This window comes from Gopherus evgoodei, chromosome 4, assembly GCF_007399415.2.
Source record: "Gopherus evgoodei ecotype Sinaloan lineage chromosome 4, rGopEvg1_v1.p, whole genome shotgun sequence".
Taxonomy (NCBI): domain Eukaryota; kingdom Metazoa; phylum Chordata; order Testudines; family Testudinidae; genus Gopherus; species Gopherus evgoodei.
In genome coordinates this window covers 62,166,524-62,188,563 of record NC_044325.1, presented here as the reverse complement: position 1 = coordinate 62,188,563, position 22,040 = coordinate 62,166,524, and the positions used below count along the sequence as shown (strand labels likewise).

General features: G+C 42.2%; 1 protein-coding gene across 1 annotated transcript in view; it reads left to right on the top strand.

Annotated features, from left to right (window-relative positions):
- Positions 1–18,541: 18,541 nt before the first annotated feature.
- GPR176 (G protein-coupled receptor 176) overlaps positions 18,542–22,040 on the top strand; it is a 66,046-nt gene continuing 62,547 nt past the window's right edge. The window contains exon 1 of the mRNA XM_030562587.1: positions 18,542–19,295. Coding sequence (XP_030418447.1) covers positions 19,067–19,295 — 229 coding nt within the window. The 5' untranslated portion in view covers positions 18,542–19,066. The remainder of the gene's footprint in view (positions 19,296–22,040) is intronic.

The following is a 22,040-nucleotide window of genomic DNA, read 5'->3' as shown; positions in this document are numbered from 1 at the left end:
GTATCCAGTCATGTGGTTCAGACCCTGGGTCTGTGCTGGAGCAAACTGGCGTGTCTGCTTAACAAAAGAGGGTGCTGGAGTCCTGAGCTGACAGGGAAAGCAGAGGCGGAAGTAGTCTTGGCACATCAGTTGGCAGTTCCTAAGGGGGTTTCTGTGATCCAACCAGTCACACCACACACCTCATTTGGAAGCAGAAGTACACTATCAGGCAGCAGCAGAGTTCAAAAAAAAAGAAAAAAAAAGGGAAAGTTTATAAAAAGATTTGCAAAGAGAGAACACTGTTTCTGTGCTTGTTTCATTTAAATTAAGATGGTTAAAAGCATGTTTCTTCTGCCTAGCAAAATTTCAAAGTTGTATTAATTGTAAACTTTTGAAAGAACCACCATAACGTTTTGTTCAGAGTTACAAACATTTCACTGTTACAAACAACCTCCGTTCCCCCGGTGTTCATAACTCTGAGGTTCTACTGTATGAAGTAAGATGTTGGTTACAATTTTCTCTACAGGTACCTAGGTCACAGGGCAAAGTGGACTGGAACTAGGACAACATGTAAAACAGAGGCCAACGCCTCACAGAACACAGAACTAACACTTTGGCAAGGCAAAGAATGCAGGCCAATATCCCTGGGGCAAAACTGAGCCAGGACCGAGGGCAGATACGGAGCTACCCTGAAAATTCAAGGTCACAGGTGACAGCATCCTAATGGATAAAGGGTGAGATCATATGTAGTGAATGAGAACTGAGGCCTGGCCTATGCTACGGGTTTATACCGCATTTAGCAGCGTTAAACCGAATTAACCCTGTACCCGTCCACATGAGGACCTTTATATCAATATAAAGGGCTCTTAATATCAATATCTGTACTCCTCCCCGACGAGGGGAGTAGCGCTCAAATCAGTATTGCCATTTCGGAATAGGGTTAGTGTGGCTGCAATTTCAACGGTATTGGCCTCCTGGAGGTATCCCACAGTGCACCATTGTGACCACTCTGGACAGCAGTCTGGAGTCAGATGCACTGGCCAGGTAGACAGGAAAAGTCCTGCGAACTTTTGAATTTCATTTCCTGTTTGCCCAGCGTGGAGAGCTGATCAGCACAGGTGACCACGCAGAGCTCATCAGCACAGGTAACTATGCAGTCTGAGAATCGAAAAAGAGCTCCAGCATGAACCGCATGGGAGGTACTGGATCTGATCGCTATATGGGGAGAGGATTCCGTGCTAACAGAACTCCGTTCCAAAAGACGAAATGAAAAAACATTTGAAAAAATTTCGAAGGCCATGATGGAGAGAGGCCACACCAGGGACTCAGTACTGTGCCATGTGAAAGTTAAGGAACTCAGACAAGCCTATCAGAAAACCAAAGAAGCAAACAGAAGGTCCGGGGCAGGGCCGCAAACATGTTGCTTCTACGCTGAGCTGCATGCAATTCTAAGTGGGTCCGCCACCACTACCCCACCCCTGTCCGTGGATTCCAAGGTGGGGGTAATCTTAGCCTTGCCTGAGGATTCTGTGGACGGGGAAGAGGAGGATGAGCTTGCAGAGAGCACACAGCACTCCGTTCTCCCCAACAGCCAGGAGCTTTTTCTCAGCCTGACAGAAGTACCCTCCCAGCCTTCCCAAGCCACTATCCCAGACAATGAAGCCATGGAAGGGACCTCTGTTGAGTGTACCTTTGTAAATATAAAATCATGGTTTAAAAGCAAGCGTTTTTTAATGATTAATTTGCCCTGAGGACTTGGGATGCATTCGCGGCCAGTACAGTTACTGGAAAAGTCCGTTAACATGTCTGGGGATGGAGCGGAAATCCTCCAGGGACATCTCCATGAAGCTCTCCTGGAGGTACTCCAAAAGCCTTTGCAGAAGGTTTCTGGGCAGGGCAGCCTTATTCCGTCCTCCATGGTAGGATACTTGACCACACCATGCATGTAGCAAGTAATGTGGTTTCATTGCATGACAAAGCCTAGCTGCATATGGTCCTGGTGTTTGCTGGCATTCAAGCAACATCTGTTCTTTATCTCGCTGTGTTATCCTCAGGAGCGTGATATCGTTCATGGTAACCTGGTTGAAATATGGGAATTTAATTAAAGGGACAGAGATAGTTGGGCTGTTTGCCTGTGGCTTAAAATAAATCCTTCCCTGCACTCAGCCAAGCAGGGGGAGGGGGAGGGTGATGGTGCTGAGCTTTTTCGCGTTTGGCTAGCTGGAATCTTCCCTGCTGCCAGCCACGTGGTGGTGGGGAGGGTGGCTAGCAGCGATCTTTCATGATACCAGCCACACGGTGGGGGGAGGGGTAAAGCGATCATCCCAGAGAATTGGATGGGGGCAGTTCTGGTGCTGCACGTTAAGAGAAAAGAAACAGCACTCAACGGGCTTTGCTTCCTATTTGAGAAAGAAGGGCGCTGGATATATGAAGGCTGCAGAAGCTGAAAGACAATGGCTTACCAATGGCCACATGCAAGCCGAATTCTGATGCCTGGACCAGCGTCTGTGATCTCTAACACCAAAGCCGCAGGCACTCAATATTAAGATGCAAAATGCAACCTTGTAGTGAGATCACGTGCTATGTGCTATGTAAGGTGAATAGTGTTGTTCACCGTGAAAGAGTATAACCATTGTTCTGTAAAATGTATCTTTTTAAATACTTCTCTCCTTTTTTCCCTCCCTCCTGCAGCTGCAAATTTTTCAAGTCTCCCTCCTCCGTCCCGAAGACTATCTCAGATAAGGCCGCGGAAAAAAAAGATGCGAGACGAAATGTTCTTGGAAATCATGGAAGTGACCCGCAATGGAAGAGCTCATCTGAATGAGTGGAAGGACTTGGTATCAAAGTATAGGAAAGATGCCAGTGACCGTGAGGACAGGAGGGACCAACGTGAGGATAGGAGGGACCAACGTGAGGAGAGGAGAGATGCTTGAGATGAGAGGTGGCGGCAGGAAGTTCTGAGGTGTCGGGATGCAACTCTGGGGCTGCTGCGTGATGAAACGGACATGCTCCGGCATCTGGTGGAGCTTCAGGAACAGCAGCAGGATCACAGAGTGCCGCTGCAGCCCCTGTATAACCATCCTCCCCCTTCATCATGTTCCTTAGCCTCCTCATCCACTAGACGACTAAGAACGCGTGGGGGGAGGCTCCGTGCACCCACCCATTCCAAAAGGCTGTCATTATTTTGAAATTTTTTTAGTGGCCTTTTCCTTCCCTCCTATCCTCCTTCCAAACCCTATCTGGGCTACCTTGTCAGTTCTCTCCCTCTTTTTATAATTAATTAATAAAGAATATATGATTTTTAAACGAGAGTGACTTTATTTTCTTAGGAAGCAACCGGTAATCGAAGGGAGAAGGTGGGTGACTTACAGGGAATGAGTCAATCGGGGAGGGGGCTGTGTTTCATCAAGGAGAAACAAACACAACAGTCACACCGTATCCTGGCCCATGATGAAACTGTTTTTCAAAGCCTCTCTGATGCTCACCGCTTCCTGGTGTGCTCGTCTAATCGCCCTAGTGTCTGGCTGCGCATAATCAGCGGCCAGGTGATTTGCCTCAGCCTCCCACGCCACCATAAAGGTCTCCCCCTTACTCTCATAGAGATTGTGGAGCACACAGCAAGCAGCAATAACAAAGGGGACGTTGGTTTGGCTGAGGTCTGAGCGGCAGTGCGCCTTTAAACGGCCAAATGCACATTCTACCACCATTCTGCACTTGCTTAGCCTGTAGTTGAACAACTCCTGACTACTGTCCAGGCTGCCTGTGTATGGCTCCATGAGCCATGGCATCAAGGGGTAGGCTGGGTCCCCCAGGACAACTACAGGCATTTCAACATCCCCAACTGTTAATTTTTGGTCTGGGAAGTAGTTCCCTTGCTGCAGCTGTTTAAACAGAGTAGTGTTCCTGAAGACGCGAGCGTCATGAACCCTTCCCGGCCATCCCACCAGTGAAACATCCCTTGTTGGTGAAACATCCCTTGTGATCCACCAGTGTTTGCAGCACCATGGAAAAGTACCCCTTGTGGTTTATGTACTGGGTGCCCTGGTGCTCCGGTGCCAAGATAGGGATATGGGTTCCATCTATCACCCCACCACAGTTAGGAAATCCCATTGCAGCAAAGCCAGCCACTATGACCTGCACATTTCCCAGAGTCACAAACTTTTGTAGCAACAGCTTAATGATTGCTTTGGCTAGTTGCATCACAGCAGCCCCCACAGTAGATTTTCCCACTCCAAATTGATTCCTAACTGACCAGTAGCTGTCTGGTGTTGCAAGCTTCCAGAGGGCTATCGCCACTCTCTTCTCAACTGTGAGGGCTGCTCTCATCTTGGTATTCTGGTGTTTCAGGGCAGGGGAAAGCAAGTCACAAAGTTCCATGAAAGTGCCCTTACGCATGTGAAAGTTTCGCAGCCACTGGAAATTGTCCCACACCTGCAACACTATGTCGTCCCACCAGTCTGTACTTGTTTCCCTGGCCCAAAATCGGCATTCCATGGATAGAACCTGCTCCATTACCAGCAGGATCTCCAAAGCGCAGGGGCCCGAGGTTTGAGAGAATTCTGTGTCCATGCTCTCATCGCTCTCATCGTTGCGCTGCCGTAGCCGCCTCCTCCTCCTCGCCTGGTTTTGCAAGTCCTGGTTCAGCATAGACTGCATGAGAATGCGCGAGGTGTTTACAATGTCAATGACTGCTGTCTTGAGCTGAGCAGGGTCCATGCTTCCCGTGCTATGGTGTCTGCACAGTTCACCCAGGAAAAAGGGCGCAAAACGGTTGTCTGCTACTTGCACGGAGTGAGGGGTGAGGCTGTACCCAGAACCACCCGCGACAATGTTTTTTGCCCCATCAGGCACTGGGATCTCAACCCAGAATTCCAATGGGCGAGGGAGACTGCGGGAACTATGGGATAGCTATGGGATAGCTACCCAAGTGCAACGCTCAGAAAATCAACACTAGCCTCAGTACCTGGACGCATACCGCTGAATTAATGTGCTTAGTGTGGCTGCGTGCACTCGACTTTATACAATCTGTTTTAAAAAAACGTTTCTGTAAAATCGGAATAATCCCATAGTGTAGACATACCGTAAGTGTGAGAGATGTATGCCGCCATGTCAGAATTTAGGAACCCCTTGGAAAGTATGCCTCTGCAGATTTTGCACTGGAAGGATAATATAAGCAATACAATGCAGCCCCAAGGCCATGAGTGGGATATGACACAGGGTAATTCAGCTCTGATCACTTAAAGGGACACACCTTTTTCAGTTTAGACTGGTCATCTTTGTATGTGATCATCAGAGCAAGAGCCAGGTCACCCTTCTCTCTTCGGGTTCCTTCGCACAGAAGAGGGTGCTCTGCTTCACTCACAGTCATCTTCATGTCTCCGGGGAATAAACAGAAGTGTAAATATTTGCATCAGTCCCTCTTTATTTTCTGTGAAAAAATATTTATATACAGAAATATATACAGGAATAATGAATAAATGGACATAGCCTTCTTTAAACACAATACAGCGGACAAGTCAGTTTACTGCAAAAGTCATTTATTTAGCTGCAAACTTAGGTGGCATATGTGACAAATATGGCAATTTCCTGCAATATCTTTGGGAAATCTTACTAGTTTATATATCATTGTGGGCCATGAGTGAATGTAATCCATGGGGGGAGGGGGACCACAGCCCACCAGGAACTTAGAAAATTGTGGGAGGTTGTAACCGTTGGGGTCCAGACATTCCCATTGGAGGGCAGAAGGTTTAACCCCCTCCCCTCAAAAAATAACCTGTTAAATCAACTGATTGTATACAAGAGAGACAAGGTGGATGAGATAATATCTTTTATCAGAGCAACTTCTGTTGATATGAGAGAGAAACTTTTGAGCTTCAGGTCTAGACCCCAAGAAGAGTTCTGTGTAAACTTGAAAGTCTGTCTGTCTCAGCAACAGAAGTTAGTCCAAAAAAAGATGTTACCTCACCCATCTTGTCTTTCTAATATCCTGGGACCGACACGAGTACAACAACACTGGATCCAACAATTGTATACAATATTATTGTACTATAACACATACCAAGTAAGGTCTTTTATGAAAGCTTGTAATGGTCTGAACTTAATGGTCATTATGAGATATTAATACAGACCATGGTTATGAATGTAGCATCATCTCACAACAGGACAGTGAAGAAATCAGGCAGGAAGTACTACCTCCCAAACCAGTTGTTTACATGAACCCAGCTTCAAGTACCCATTCCCTGTACAACCCAGGAAAAGTCTAGGATGGGCCATTAAAGTTAATAGAAAGACATTGTGACAACTGAGGATTTCCCAACCTTGAATAGGTATAGTGACTAAAGAAAAAACAAACAAACCCTGCAAACCCTTTTAAAATGGAAGGAGTTTGAGGTGAAAGACACCCAGAAACTGAGGGATAGCTTCTAGGTAGGAAGCTGTCCGTGAAATATTGGATCTCTCCTATAGTTAAAGGGTACACTGGGAAACTGTTCAAAGGCAATAGGTAACTTGTATTAGAAAAGGGAATTCATCTAACATGAAAGTGTAAAGCCTGTGGTTGTATCTTTATTTACTGTGTAATTTGTATGTGTTTGTTTTCCCTTACTATTTCGTCTTTGAATCTGTGGTTTTTCTATTAAATAAACCTTTTGTTTATTTTTACCCCAAGCACATCTCTGGTGTGCAAACTGGGTGGAGTGTGGGGACCAAAGTAAGCCAGTATCAGAGGAGTTGGTCTCATGTCACTGGGGGTGATGAACCAAAGGGGAAAAGTCTGAGTGTCTGATAGTTAAAAGAACTCAGGGAGGACAAATTTGTAGAAACTTGGGACTGGAAGGGCTGTTGGTGTCATTCTGCAAGAAGTAACTTTGTCAGTAGCTACTAGTGTGGTGCTCTGCCCTTGTTCGATGATGATAACAGTTGGCTGCGTGTGTGTTCCCTCTGTGTGCTGCCCCAGTTCTGCCCAGATAGCTGACACAGCAAACCCCGAAAGAACCCCCAAAGACCACAGACTCTAGTAAGGTACGAAGGAATCTGAGCCAGGTTTATTGTCAAACGAAGCACAATAATAGTTTCCTTCGTCATCCTGATTCTGAGAGATGTCCCAACCAGACCAGGCAGAGAAAGGGACCCAGAAGACAGTTAACAGTGTGATGCTGTTGCAAAAAAAGCAAACGTGATTCTGGGATGCATTAACAGGTGTGTTGTGAGCAAGACACGAAAAGTCATTCTTCTGCTCTACTCTGCGTTGGTTAGGCCTCAACTGGAGTATTGTGTCCAGTTCTGGGCACTGCATTTCAAGAAAGATGTAGAGAAATTGGAGAGGGTCCAGAGAAGAGCAACAAGAATGATTAAAGGTCTTGAGAACATGACCTATGAAGGAAGGCTGAAAGAATTGGGTTTGTTTAGTATGGAAAAGAGAAGAGTGAAAGGGGACATGATAGCAGTTTTCAGGTATCTAAAAGGGTGTCATCAGGAGAAGGGAGAAAACTTGTTCACCTTAGCCTTTAAGGATAGAACAAGAAGCAATGGGCTTAAACTGCAGCAAGGGAGATTTAGGTTGGACATTAGGAAAAAGTTCCTAACTGTCAGGGTAGTTAAACACTGGAATAAATTGCCTAGGGAGGTTGTGGAATCTCCATCTCTGGAGATATTTAAGAGTAGGTTAGATAAATGTCTATCAGGGATGGTCTAGACAGTATTTGGTCCCGCCATGAGGGCAGAGGACTGGATTCGATGACCTCTCAAGGTCCCTTCCAGTCCTAGAGTCTATGAATCTATGACACAGCCACCTCTACTGGGTCCAGCTGAATCCCAAACAGTGCCTGGGATGAAACAGGATTGGACTTTAACATCAACAGCTCCAGCCTGTCTCAACTAACTTCCTTTCTTTTCCCCAAAAGGACAGATATTACCATCTTTGATGCCATCTAAGACAGTGGCTTTCAATCTTTCCAGACTATTGTAGCCCTTTCAGGAGTCTGATTTGTCTTGTGTACCCCAAGTTTCACCTCACTTAAAAACTACTTGCTTACAAAATCAGACAGAAATACAAAAGTGTCACAGCATACTATTACTGAAAAATTGCTTACTTTCTCATTTTTACTCTATAATTATAAAATAAATCAATTGGAATATAAATATTGTACTTACATTTCAGTGTATAGTATACAGATCAGTATAAACAAGTCACTGTCTCTATGAAATTTTAGTTTGTACTGATTTCATAAGTGCTTTTTATGTAGCCTGTTGTAAAACTAGACAAATATCTAGAGGAGTAGATGTATCCCTGGAGGACCTCTGCATACCCCTGGTTGAAAACCACTGATCTAAGAAACTATCAAACAGGGCGCTTTTCCTTGTAAAAACTTTCTTCAGCTAAAGGGAAAGCGAACAGGGGATGTTGTTAAAATGAAAGCCGTATGTAATACTTCACATTTCATATGCTTTAACTGTTTCCTTTCTTTTGTTTATCTTTAATTAAAAGTTAAAGAATTTTTAATGGTGTGTTTGTCATGGTACTAAGCAGGCTGAAGTCTCTGTATTCCAAACCCTGAACCTTGTTTAACACTGTTTCATGTTGGACAGTGACTGCATTATGTTAACACCTTTGTCCTTTTCTTCTATTATATATTCCATCTAAATTAATACAATATGTCCCATTCCCATCTGGTGCATACAGAAGATGACAACCTACAATTGCTGTCATTCACTTGATTAGCTCAAGTGGCAGAGGTCTGTGTAATCTTGAATGTGAAACTGTATCATACTGTTCAGCTACTAGATGACGCTATATATAACATACATTATTTAAGCTAATCTCAGTTTTACCTGGCAGTACATTAAAAGGATCTCTGATGTCTCTCTCTGAGAAGGAGGCTCTATAGCTTCCACCTGGTGCAGGAGCCTAACCTGCTACTAGCAGACCTGCAACCTACTGTGTACAATGACATAGTGTCAGGAGTAAATTAATGCCAGAGGAGAACAGACACAGAAGGAAAGTAGCAACAAAACTTGCAAACAGAAGAAACAAAGCAACAAAGGTTGCAGGATTGATCTCATCAACATGCCACTCTTCAGAGCCCCAGAAAACTTTCGTTTTGTTGAACCTACAAAATGGACAGACTAGAAGCAGTATTTTGCAAGATTTTGCACTGCAACCAAACTCCATGAGCAAATGGAGACATCTAGGTATTCACTTTATTTATGCTCAGGAAGCAGGCAGAACATATCCTTAAATCTTTTGCCTTTGCTGAAGACAATCACAAAGATGACTATGAAAGGATTCTGGCTACGTTTGATGAATACTTTATACCTCAGAGAAATGTGGTTTTTGAAAGAGCATGTTTTCACTAGATAATTCAAAGACCATGGAAAAATGTTGAATGTTTTATAAGAGTTCTTCATGCATTGGCTAAAAGCTGTGATTTGGAGACTGCAAAACATGAAAATTTCAGAGACAGGATGGTTATTGGGTTAACAGATAAAAATCTTTCATAGCAGCTACAATTAAAAACAGATTTAAGCCTAAACACAGCTATACAGATAGCAAAGTAGTCTGAGCTAGTTAAACAGCAGAACAAAAGGCAGGAGCAATTTGATAAACCTGAAATTAACTCAGAAGCAGCAAAAAGACTCAGCATGACTGCTAAAAGTCATTATCATAAAAGCCCTGAGGCTATGAGTAAATTTGAGGAATACTACAAAGCCTTTTAGAATAATGTACAAAAATGTCATAGCTAAAGACATGTCCAGCTAAAAATGAAATATGTAGTAAATGCACAAAATATAGACATTTTGTAGCAGTTTGTTGCAATAAGGCAGTGAGAGAGAGAGCTACAATTACAGAGTACAGTCAAGAGCCATTGTTTCTGGGATCTGTCACCTTGTGATGACACAGAGCCTGCTTGGACAGTGAAACTAAATATTCATGGAAAGACTATTGACTTTAAAATGGACCTTGGAGCTGATGTCACAGTCATTTCAGAAGGGATTTACAATCACCATCAACCCCTCTCAAAGCTGAAGTCACCTGACACTGCTCTCACTAGCCCTAGAGATATTTTGAACTGCGTGGGTCAGTCACCAGAGAAACAACTTACAAAGCTAACAGCTTTGCATTCAGAATTCATGTGATCAAAGGATCAAAGACCAACAACCTTCTCAGCCACAGTGTGGCAGCCACGATGGGCCTAGTGAGAAAGGTGAAAGAACGTGACAGATGATTTGATTATATTGGACTTTGGAATGGAGATTCAGTACAAATAACCTTCAGAGACAATTCTGAACCATATAGAATAACAACACCTCTACCAGACAGACCCTGGAAGAGACTAGCTGCAGATTTATGCAAATTGAGAGGACATCAATATTTGGATGGAGTGGACTATTTTTCCAGGTATATAGAAATAATGTACTTGAAAGACATAACTTGTTGCAGTGTATTAGGAAACTGAAGTGCATTTTTGCTCACTTTTGTATTCCAGAGTAATTTGTGATGCACAATGGACCACAATTCACTGCTGCAGAATTTAAATCAGTCCAAACAAAATATGATTTTGATCATATTACTAGCAGCCCACATTACCCACAAGCAAATGGAGAGGCTGAGAGAGCTGTACAGGCAGCCAAGAAAATCCTACACCGGGAAGATCCAATCATTGCTCTTGAATTACAGATCAACACCAATAACAGCTGAGCTACTGGACATAGTCTGGCACAGCTCCTGATGGGAAGATCACTCAAAGCTACTGTTCCAACTTTGGAAAAGAATCTATCTCCAAAGTGACCAGGCATGAAGAAAGTAGCTAAATTGGATGCAAAGGCAGAAAGAGCTTACAAACATTTTTATAAAAGACATCACTCAGTTAGAAAACTAATGGGCCTAGAACTTGGTGACCATGTTTGTGCAAACTGGATGGAGAAAAAGGATGGTCAAGTCTAGCTGTTGTAAAGAAAAATAATTCTGTGCCCAGATCATATGTGATCGAGACTGACAGTGGAGAGTTCAACAGAAACTGTAGACATCTACAGTTTGTTCCTGAGATAGAACAGTCAATGGAGAAGAATCTGCAGATGGTATATGCAGAACAGAAGAAGACTCAAAGATTCCAAATGGACAACAGCCAGTCATTGCAACTAATGGAGAGCCAGATGACCAAATAGTTATGTGTTCATGTTGTGTAATGAGAAATCCAGTATGATTCAGAGACCTTCAACAGACTGACGTACTGAACATTAAAGATGGTATGATAGTGTAAATTTTGTAAATGGTAGGAATTCCAAACTTAAAGGGGGAGATGTAATGCACTGCTAAACTATATTATACTGCCATCACTAGGTGCCAGTATAACATACCTTATTTAAGCTAACCTCAGCCATGCCTGCCAGTACATTAAAGGAACTTAAACTGAACACATCTCTCTAGAGTCTCTCTTTGAGAAGGAAGCTCTGTAGCCAGTCTGTCTGGTATAGGAGTCTGACCTGCTAGCAGCAGCTCTGCAACCAGGGCCAGCCCACAACATTTTCCACCTGAGGCGGAGAGCTCAAATGACGCACCCATGCTCCCTCACTTGGGCCAAAACTTTGAAAGGTCTCAATTCTCCCCTCTTCCTGTTCTACTTCTCTCATGGTACTGCTTTTCTACCTACCCCAATAAAGGAGAACTAACAACTTAAAATTCCTTGTTCAGAAATGTTAAGTAACACTTAACTTTGAAATGCCTGAACAGCAAATGTAACTTTTCTTGTCTGCATAGTTAACATTGGAATTTTTATCTGTTTGAATAATCAAAGTGGTGCTTTCTGTGCCTTCTTGGTTGCAGAGATTTGAACTGCTTCCTGCTGAAGGTCCACAGTCTGGGCCAGCTCATGGTCTATTGAGATGGTTGCAAGGCCAACCAGCGTCTCCTGTGTCATTGTGGAGAGGAGATGTGTTTTTATTAACTTCAGCTTGGAGAAGCTGCGTTCTCCACTGGCAAATGTTACAGGAAGTGTTAGAAGTATGGGCAGAGCAACAAAAGCATTTGGGAAGAGGGTGGTCATCTTATTTGAGCACATATATTCCAGAACAGCCTTTGGAGTTGATCCTGCTGAAATGTATCTTGAAAGGGCTTTCAGTTCATCACCTAAATCACTCGCATCAATATCACGCATGTCATCATGTGTCAACACTGTCTCTAGTCCCCTGCATTGTTGGTGTAGGTCTTCTTTGGGTATAGTAAGGAGTTTTGGAATATTATACAACATCCCAAATATACTGCTGTGTTCCTTGAGCTGCATGAAATGTTCTTCAACTGACTGTATTGCACAATCTAGCACCTGGTTAAAGAATTCAACTTTGTATTGTTGTTTGGGGTCTCTTATGGAATTATCCCATACTTCGTAATCAAAATATCTTCTTCGGTGACTCTTGTATTCTTGAATGGGTGGGAAAATAGCTTCAGTGTGAAGTTCCTCTGCCAACTTCTGTGCACTCTTGAGACCATTTTGAAATCCCTCATCTGACCAGTAAGATTGTAGGTATGACTTTGCTTTGTCCAGTTGTTCCATTGCTCCAGATATATCAAAGTCAACACCTTGGCGTCTCTTGCTTACAACATTTTTTTCAAACAGTATGTCATGCCACAACACTAAGCCACATAGAAATTTGAAGTATGTATGTTTCTGGTGATTCCATTTCCCTCTGCCACTGTTCTCCCACAAACAGTTCCTGTCATAGCATTATCCTCCATAATGGCAACTATGGCATCATCTGTCTTCCCAATTTGGTGTTTGATAGGCTTTATCACCTCAACTCGACTTTCCCATCATGTGGCACTCAGTGGTTTCAGTATCAGAGAGGATGTTCCCAGATGTTGCTTCAAAATTTGCCATCGATGAGTTGATGCAGAGAAAAATACATAGATGCTTTGAATTAAATAAAATTCAGCAGCATCACTAGAAGCTGATGCTGCATCACTGACCACCAAGTTCAATGAATGAGACCTGCATGGGACAAAAAAATTTCGAGGGTTTAACTCTCGGATCCAAGTCTGCACTCCTCTGTTCTTTCCTCTCATGTTGGCACCATTATCGTAGCCCTAACCTCTCATGTCAGCTATCGCAATTCCCGTATCTTCCAGCTTTTTAAGAAGCACATTTGTCATACCAGCTCCTGTAGTCAGGGCCGGCTCCAGGCGCCAGCGCAGCAAGCAGGTGCTTGAGGTGGCCAGCAGAAAGGGGTGGCAGGTCCAGCTCTTCGGCGGCAATTTGGCCACGGGTCCCTCAGTCCCTCTTGGAGGGAAGGATCTACCGCCGAATTGTTGACAAAGAATGAAGCTGCGTGGTAGAGCTGCCGCCGAAGTGCTGCAGATCACACCTTTTTTTTTTCCTACGTGGGGAAGCAAAAACGCTGGAACTGGCCCTGCCTGTAGTATCATCAATGTCAATAAATTCTAGAAAATGCTCTCTGACACTCACCATTGAAGGGACATTTTCACTAGGTTCTGTTGTTATTACAAAACGCACCATTAAAGTCATTTGTTTCGTATGGCTGATGTCAGGTGTGCAGTCCAGAATAACAGAGTAATATCTTGCTGACTTCAGATCTGCCACAATCTTCTGTTTGACTTTTGTTGCCAGTAACTGTATGATCTCATTTTGCATTGTTTTTCCCAGGTAGTGGTGTGTGTACATTTCTTGGGTGGTGACTCTGCTTAGATGCTCCTGGAGCACAGTCTCAAACTCAGCCATCAGCTTCACAATTTTAAGGAAGTTTCCATTGTTTGGCACATATAGCTGATCTGAAGTGCCATGTAATGCTAGGTTTTGGGTAGCAAGTATCCTCACAATGGCAATGAGCCTTTTCAGAATATTTTGCCAGTAAAGACACTCTGATGCAATCCTCTCTTGATGCTGATCATCTATGGTGGCCTTTAACCTTAGTCTCATCTCAAGCTCTTTCCACCTATGGAATGCTCTCTGGTGATTTCCTGCCTTCTCAAGGCATGCCAGATTTTTCCAGTCCTTTGTTCCTGTAGAACCCAATGTGGCTGGAACATTAGACTGGAAGAGTTTGCAACAAAAACAGTGTGCAGCATTCTGGGTTTTTGAATACATAAGCCATTGGCCTCTCCACTTTGTCACCATTAGGAATTTCATGCCAGTAATGTGTTGGATGGAAACTTATATTTTCATTGTTTTTGAGGAACATTAAGTTTTTTCAGTTGCTGTGGCCCATGCAGTACAAGGAAGACCCTCAGGCTACTGCTCAAGTTGGTCCACAGTCCTGGATCATCTAGACTTAAGGAATAAACTCAGCAGCAGCTGTTTCTTGTGCCTCCACCACACTCTTCTCTGATCTATGCTTTTCTTCAGGAATGTGCATGGTTACATCCATTTGAGATGGAGATATGGATGCTGTAGTAGCTGCCAGGTCACCTGCACTCTGATTAACTGGAAGATCAGGCATCACCTCACCACTCATATCTTCACTGGGACCGGAAGGCTCACTGTGAACATTTGTGTCTATGTATCTCAGGAGAGCTCCTTCCTGCTTAGATAGAAAAGCTTCCTTTGTTTTCTTTCTTTTTCTGAATGCTGCTCCAGAGGGGTGTTTTCTTCTTTCACTCATGATTGCTGTTCTGTGCCAGCCATAGTGGCTCTCAACACTCAGTTGAAGGGGACAAATAAGCAGGCTGGTAGCAGGCCTGAGTGAGGGAAGATATCAGCGTCTTAAGGGCCTAACTGGCTCCTACTACTTCAGTTGACTGCCTGTTCTCTCAAGTGGGTTCAGGGAAGCAGCAGGAAACAGGAAGCTCCCTAAGAAGCTGGTGTTAATCAGTCCAGGCTCCTGGGGGTGCTGGAGAGGTACATAAGAGGCTCCTCCTCCTCTCTCTCCCTGCAGCTTCTACTGCTTTCTGTTATTCCCTCTCACCTTTTCTACTGCCTGTTACATCTCTTGTGCCCTCCTTCCTCCAGCACAGCACTCCACCATATCTGTGCATCTAGAGCAGAGAGAATACATATGCAACAGCAGCAGACACAATTTTCTACACTCTGGGTCCTAGTGGTGCCCCCCCAAAGTCTGGCACCTGAGGCAGCCGCCTCAGTTTGCCTCACGGTAAGGCCAGCCCTGTCTGCACCCTACCATGTGTAAGTTGTACATGACATTCTGCGTGGTGGATCTAAATGTTCTGATCCTGTCAATGATCTAGGTGGGTATCGATATGCTGCCACATGATGGAATTTTTATTTTTTAAACCTAGGAAATTACACACACAAAATACATTGAAAGAACATTATTAAGGTTGCAAAATCAAACACTCAAAAATTATAAAATGACAGAATTAAGGTTGCCTGTGAAACTTAAACTCAGTTTCCTTGAGCATGTGCATTATGATACAGTCTTTAACTATATGATCACATACATATTTTCCACAGGACCCCTGCCTCTTTCCATGTGCAGGATGGACATGCTCTGAGGGTGAATCAGGTTTGTGTACAGAAGGAGGAAGTAGGACTCCTGCCTCATTTGTTATAGAAATTGGAGGGTGTGTAGTGAGTGAGGGCTGCAGGAAGAGAGAGGATGGTCTCAAGGTCAAGGCAGTTTAATGCTGCCCTGGAGAACTGGATTCTGTCGTCCCTTGTGATGGGGGATCCACCCCACACAAGGCCTGAAGGAGTTAAGGTGTCTAGGTGGGCCAATTAATTGCATACGTTGCACCTGGAAGAGGAGTCAGGGAGTAATGAAGGTTAATTAAAGCAGAAATGCAGCTGGAGAGGAACAGGAGGGGCCTGTATAAAGCCCACTAGCTGAGAGCAGAAGGGGACTGCAGAAAGAGAGGGCTGCAGTCACTTTCAGGGTAAGAGACAGCCAGGCAGAAAACAACCTAACGATATGGCAGTAAGTCTTGGGATTGAGCAGAACTTGACTGCATGTTGTAGGATCCATGGGCTGGGGAAGTGGCACCATTAAGGGGCAATGAAAGAGAAGACTGCCTGGAACAATGTGTCCTGAGAGACTTTGAGAATGCAGAAGGAGAAACTACAGTGACCTGGCCAAAGGTCAAGCCATGAAGCAAGAGCAGGTGTGTCCCGACACAGCGAGAAACAGTGCAACTGCAGGAAGGGGCATTGGCCTGCAGAGCTAATCTCCAGACATGACCAGAAGGAGGCGCTCTAGCAGTGAATAGAGCACCCTGTGACACCCTTGCCAAAGAGTTCCTAGTGATGCTAGGTGAGTCATTTCAACTAAATTTTTCACAGGTAGTCACTAATTGTATGGTGTCAAGTGCATCCGACAAAGTGGGTATTCACCCACGAAAGCTCATACTCATGCTCCAAAACTTCTGTTAGTCTATAAGGTGCCACCGGACTCTTTGCTGCTTTTACTAATTGTATGTTTGTCAATTTCTTGGTGCCTAACTTGATACTTTGGGATCTGATTTACAGAAGTGATGAACAACCACAGCTGAAGTCTTGGGAGCTTGTAATTTGAACATATAAAGTACTTTGCCAAGAAACTCTGAAAAATCATGTCCTAGGGGTCTCAAATTTTACCCAAAATTAATGGATACTTTTGAACTTAATCCTTCTGGTGCAGTTTCCCAGCTGTAAAATGAGGATATCTGCCCTTGCCCCCATCTCACAGAGGTGCTGTGAAAATAAATTCATCAATCTTTGTGAAGCATTCTGATTCTATAGTGATGAGCACCATAGAAAACCCCATGAGGAAATTAATAATTCTGACTACAGAGCAGACATTGAATAGTGTGCTGTAAATAAGACCTGAGGCCACACATATTAAAATGAAGAGAGAAATAAACATTGAATAGTGAGCAATGTCTGTCCCATGCACTGAATGAGGCAGGGGTCTTGGGAGGGTGGGAGTTGGGAGGGGGAATTGGATGTGGATCACATAATTATGGACTTTATCATAATGCATCCCTACGAGTGGACTGAAATAACATTGTTAGGTAACTCTAACTCTGGCATTTACTAACTTTTGAGTGCTTAACTTTGTAACCTTAATATTCTTCCAACATAATTTATCGGTGTGTGACTCTAGAAATACACTGTGATCATGTAATTAAAGACTATTATAATGCATAATCGCCAGAGATAAAGTTTAAGTTAAGACTAAAGAATGACAGATTTTGTTTATTTTGTATCATATTTTTTAAAATCTGGTGTTATGGGAAGGCTAGAATAAAGAGAGTTGCGTTTTTCTTTGGAGGAGTTAACGTTTATAGTCATCCCCATTCTTTCAGGGATAGAGTTCCTGATTTGCTGACCAATTACTGTGAAAGTTGGTTTTCCTACACGAGTTCACTTTTGAGGTTGACAGTTTAAATTTTCTAGTGGAACATAGCTATCATAGGAAATCATGATCACAGAAGGTGAGATGATCCCTGTGTAACCTGTTGTCTGTTGGCTATGTTCTCTATTCACAACAGGGAAATGTAGATGTAATAAATTAATTCACCAATCTTTACAACAAGAAATAATTGATTGCCACTAGCTGAGAAACCCTTTACCAGCCCACATTAATGTAACTTTTAAAAAAATGTAACTATATATCTGAATAAGTTAACATTTGTAAATTTACTGGGAACCTTAAAGTATATATTTTCAAAAAGATATTACTCAGTTTGATTTTAATAAGCCAGGAAGCTAAAATTTCACCCAATCTAAAAGAAAATTGGTAAAATCACTTTATCCCAACTGCCTATAATTTGCACGCACTGTTATTTGTGCAATGAAACAACAGAATTTGCATGTCCAAACACCTACATCAGCCAGTTAAAAGCTACCTACTCTGCATGAACAGATGATATGTTCATGCAGCTAAAGACAGGTTTTTGGAAATTTGACCCTAGACATTGCAGGACTGGTTTGCACAAATATAAATTTGGAAACTCCTAATTTTGAACAAAATAAAAATTACCAGCAGAAGCTGACAATAAAATACTTTCCCCCTCCCTCCTAATATTAGAATTATTGTAGATATTGGCAGAAACTTTCTCCCTTCAGAAAATAAACTTCTGCTTTTCCTCTGTCTTTCTCAGGCACGTTGAGCCGACAGCTCCAAAAGCAAGATGGCTGCAATCAAAAACCAAAGCGTTCAGCTGAGGGTCATGTGATCTAATCTCTCTTTAGAATCTCTATGAACGCAGCAGCAAGCAGCCAGTGCTGCAAGCAGACTTGCTGAAAGCTCTGAGGACTTGAAGGTTTTCTGCAATCTGTGGAGCATCAAGAATACAGATGGATGAAATGCATGTTGATTCTATTACTTGGATGCTCTGTCATGTATTACAATTTTTAAAGAGAATTGTGCTTGATTGGAGGGTACACTCACAGAAGGTCACATAGGATTGTGGTGGTATTTTTGGTTCATTGAAGACTGGAGTGGTATCTGTTTTAGGATTTAAAAATTATATTTTATGGGAAACAGCTGGTACTCTGTGGAAGCCATTGAACATTCATTTATTTTCCTCTGAATGGAATTTAATATCTTCTTACTATCAAGTGAGCAAGAACATATATGCAAAATTAATTCATTTTTCACAGTAAGAAAAGTGGATATAGTGCGTTAGGACAGTTGTAGGGACTTGGCACTGAAAAAGAGATGCTTTTCCTCTCTTTTGTGAAAAAGCTAAGCAAAGACTGAGAATGGGGGAAAAACAGCTGATTTTTCTGTAAATTTTCCAATCCTATTTTAATGTACGATAAGTTGTTTTTATTGTGATCTGCTGGGAGGGCAATGTATGGTGTGGACTGGATTTTTCTCATTTATCTTTGTTGCGGTAAAACATGCTGAGGAAACACTGTGACATGGAGAAACAAGAAATATGGGAAAAGTAATAGCAGGGCAGAGTCATGTTTTTCCCCCTTCTTTCCTTTCCTGAGTATAATGATTCATGAGGTAGAGACATGACAAGTCAAGCCTGCTTTCCGGGACACACATTCTGTGAAGACTTTGCTGGGTACAATCAACTTGGCTTTATTCACAAAAGCAGTTCTTTTGCGTGTATGCTCTGTTCAGTGGAAAGCATTGGTTCAATCATGTGTGATTATTAGGTAGGGAGAAGGAAGAAAGAACACTCACCATGGGGTACAATGAAAGCTGGATTTCAAGGAATGAAAGTGACCATGCCCTCTATCAGGATGTCACCAGAGCTTTAGAAATTAAGAATGTATCTAATACACAAATTGTGTGGAACAATAGAAGCTACAATGGGATTGGACCCTTGGAAAATGGAGAGTACAGTGAGGAGCAAACCTACAGACATTTCACTACCACTGTGCAAATTGTCATCTTTATAGGCTCCCTGTTGGGTAAGTAAGCATTGTTGCAGTTTTTCTGTCATGTGGGTTTACTGGTGGCTGCAGTCTGTGACCCACACCCAAACAATAATTACTGTGGTCACAAATTACTACCACACAGGCAACTCTTGGTTGTCATTTTAGGTTTTTGCTTTCTTCTCAAGTGGAATTAATAAAGTGTGCCTTCGAGTTTTCTAAAGGTTTCTGATGCTCTCTGTAATATAGATCACAGCTATCAAAAATTAGTTGAAATTGCCTTGATATGCATTTGTATTATTTAGTAAACTTTTCCTAGGGAATTCAAATAAATGAAAGGATAATGCATTGATTGTGCTCTTATTCCCAAAGGTAATGGGATATACAGTAATTATAACAGAAATTAATTTAAAATGTTTTGGGTAAATGATACTGAATTTTTATATTTGAGACTGTCAATTTTACATTGGTCTCCTGCAGATTTCAATTTAATCCTTTGTAAATGTTTGTGCTGTAAGTTATCCATGTGATATTGTACTTATTTGCCATGTAATAGCTAACAAATTAAACTTAATTAAGATCATGTACAGTTTAGATACATGGTAGTAACTGCTAATATATTATTACATAACATTACCCATTTGTATATATTTGCTTTCTAAGGATTTGTAATGTGGCATTTTTGTTATCAATTACATTTGCTTTTCTTTCAAGAGACAAGTCAAGACAGGCATTTAGAAACAGTTTTGTCTCTCATACCTGTGGGTGATCTTAATTTATACAGTTTGGGAGATCAATACATTAGATTTTAATAAAATGCCACAAATAGGTAAGTCATGCAAAGCCAATTTATTTTAATAAGATGAGACTTTTCACATAGGAGCTGATCCTGAGAGCTACTGAGCACCTGTGGCTTTGACTGAGTTCTAGGGGACTTGCAGATGGTCCCCACCTCTCAGGATGAGGCTACAGTCTTTTGGACACAACTGACTGAATATTTTCAGTGGTGCTAGGATATATTTGGGTGGTGGTGATTTTAAAAATTAACTTCTCCCTGGTAACAATTCATATTTCTTTAGTCTAGCTTAAATGGTTATACTGAATAGTTTCCTTTCTGAATACAGAATAAGAATAGTCCTGTGATAAAGACATTGGACTGGGACTCATATTCAAGTTCAATTTCTAGCTCTGCCACAGCGTTGCTGTGTGATACTGAATAAGTCACTTACTCTTTGGGCCTTAGTTTTCCCTATCTGTAAAATGGAGATAATTCTTCTTTTCTTCTGCCTTTTGTCTGTCTTGTCTATTCAGACTGTAAAGCTCTTTGTAGTATGGATTCTCTTACTAGGACTTTGTAAAGTTCCTAGCACAGTGGATCCACTGATTCTGTCGAAGTCTCTAGGTCTGATTCCCAAACGGGGGTTCGCAAAATGTTACAGGAGGTTCTCGGGGGGAGGGGGGGGAGATTCCCTAATGGCAGACAGAATTGTCCCTAGGGACCCCAGACAAGAGGGGGCCAGCAGCCTGGAGCCCCTGGACTTACACTTGCTTTGATCTGCTTAGCTCTTGGATCTATCACACTGAGGAGGTTTAAACTTCAAGAATCCTTATAAGAAAGGGAAAGGGAAGTGGATATTTTTTGCTGTTTTTTTTTTTAATTAAATAGGCAGCTAGTATTGTTTTTAAAATTATTATGAACAACAAGTTTAAGCATTGTTGTAATGTGTGTTGTTTGCCTGGACTGCTCAAGACCTGAATGTTTGTGTAGAAGCCAACTCTGATTGTTCCTCCTTAAATATCTTCATGCTGTTTCACATCTGATACTCCTTGATGAAACAGGAGCCTTGTCTTATAACGGGCTTATTCAAAGTGATACAAGCTACTAAAGTGAGATCTTGGAAGAGTGTTGCCATTTTCATAATGTAATAAAAAATACTGTAACGATAAATAATAATGTAATAGTGTGCAATAAGCATGTCATACAAACTAATTTTATATTTCCAAGATCACTGCTTTTATAATTTATACACAAGTAAAGGAGAAAATCCCTGGAAACATTCATTTTTAGGAGGGGATTTGCGAGACAGACATCTTAGTGAAAGGGGTTCACAGGTTGTTTAAAGTTTGGGAACCACGGCTGTAGGTGCTATTGTAATACAAGTAATGACATGTATTACTCAGTTAAGCCCCACTCCTAATATTGGCATTCATGAATCAGACTCCAAAAAAAAAAATCAGGCTTAAAAGTTAGATTTTTTTTTAAAAACAATTCATTTGCCTTCTGTTTCTTGAGGCTTTAGAATAGCATGGGGTTATCTATTCAGATTTTTCTCTACAGGCATGAGAGCTAAAAACTTGCTTTCATGTAATTGGTGTCTTCCCAGGAATTGGCTTTAAGGAAAAATACTAAATTTCACAAGACTTGTCATAAAATCATGAGAGTTGGCAAATTTTGCAATCTGATTCACCCAGCAAGACCCCCAGTGAAGTAACTGACCCTTTGGCATAAGTGCAAGGGTGCATCTGCAGATTAGATTGCAGTCTGGGGCCTTTGTCAGTTTCCTTTATCTGTGCAGGTCTTTCACACAACAAAAAAGGAGGGAAAGACTTTTTTTTTAATCAACAAAAATGGTCAGGGGGCTTGGAGCAGGTACAGTACCTAAAACTACTTCTGCCTCTTAGTTTTTGAAAATCCATTCTTCCTGTATATGTCTCTGCTGCACTGAATCACTAACTATTTTAAGTACTTATGTCTTCTTATTATCATAATATCTTGAGTAT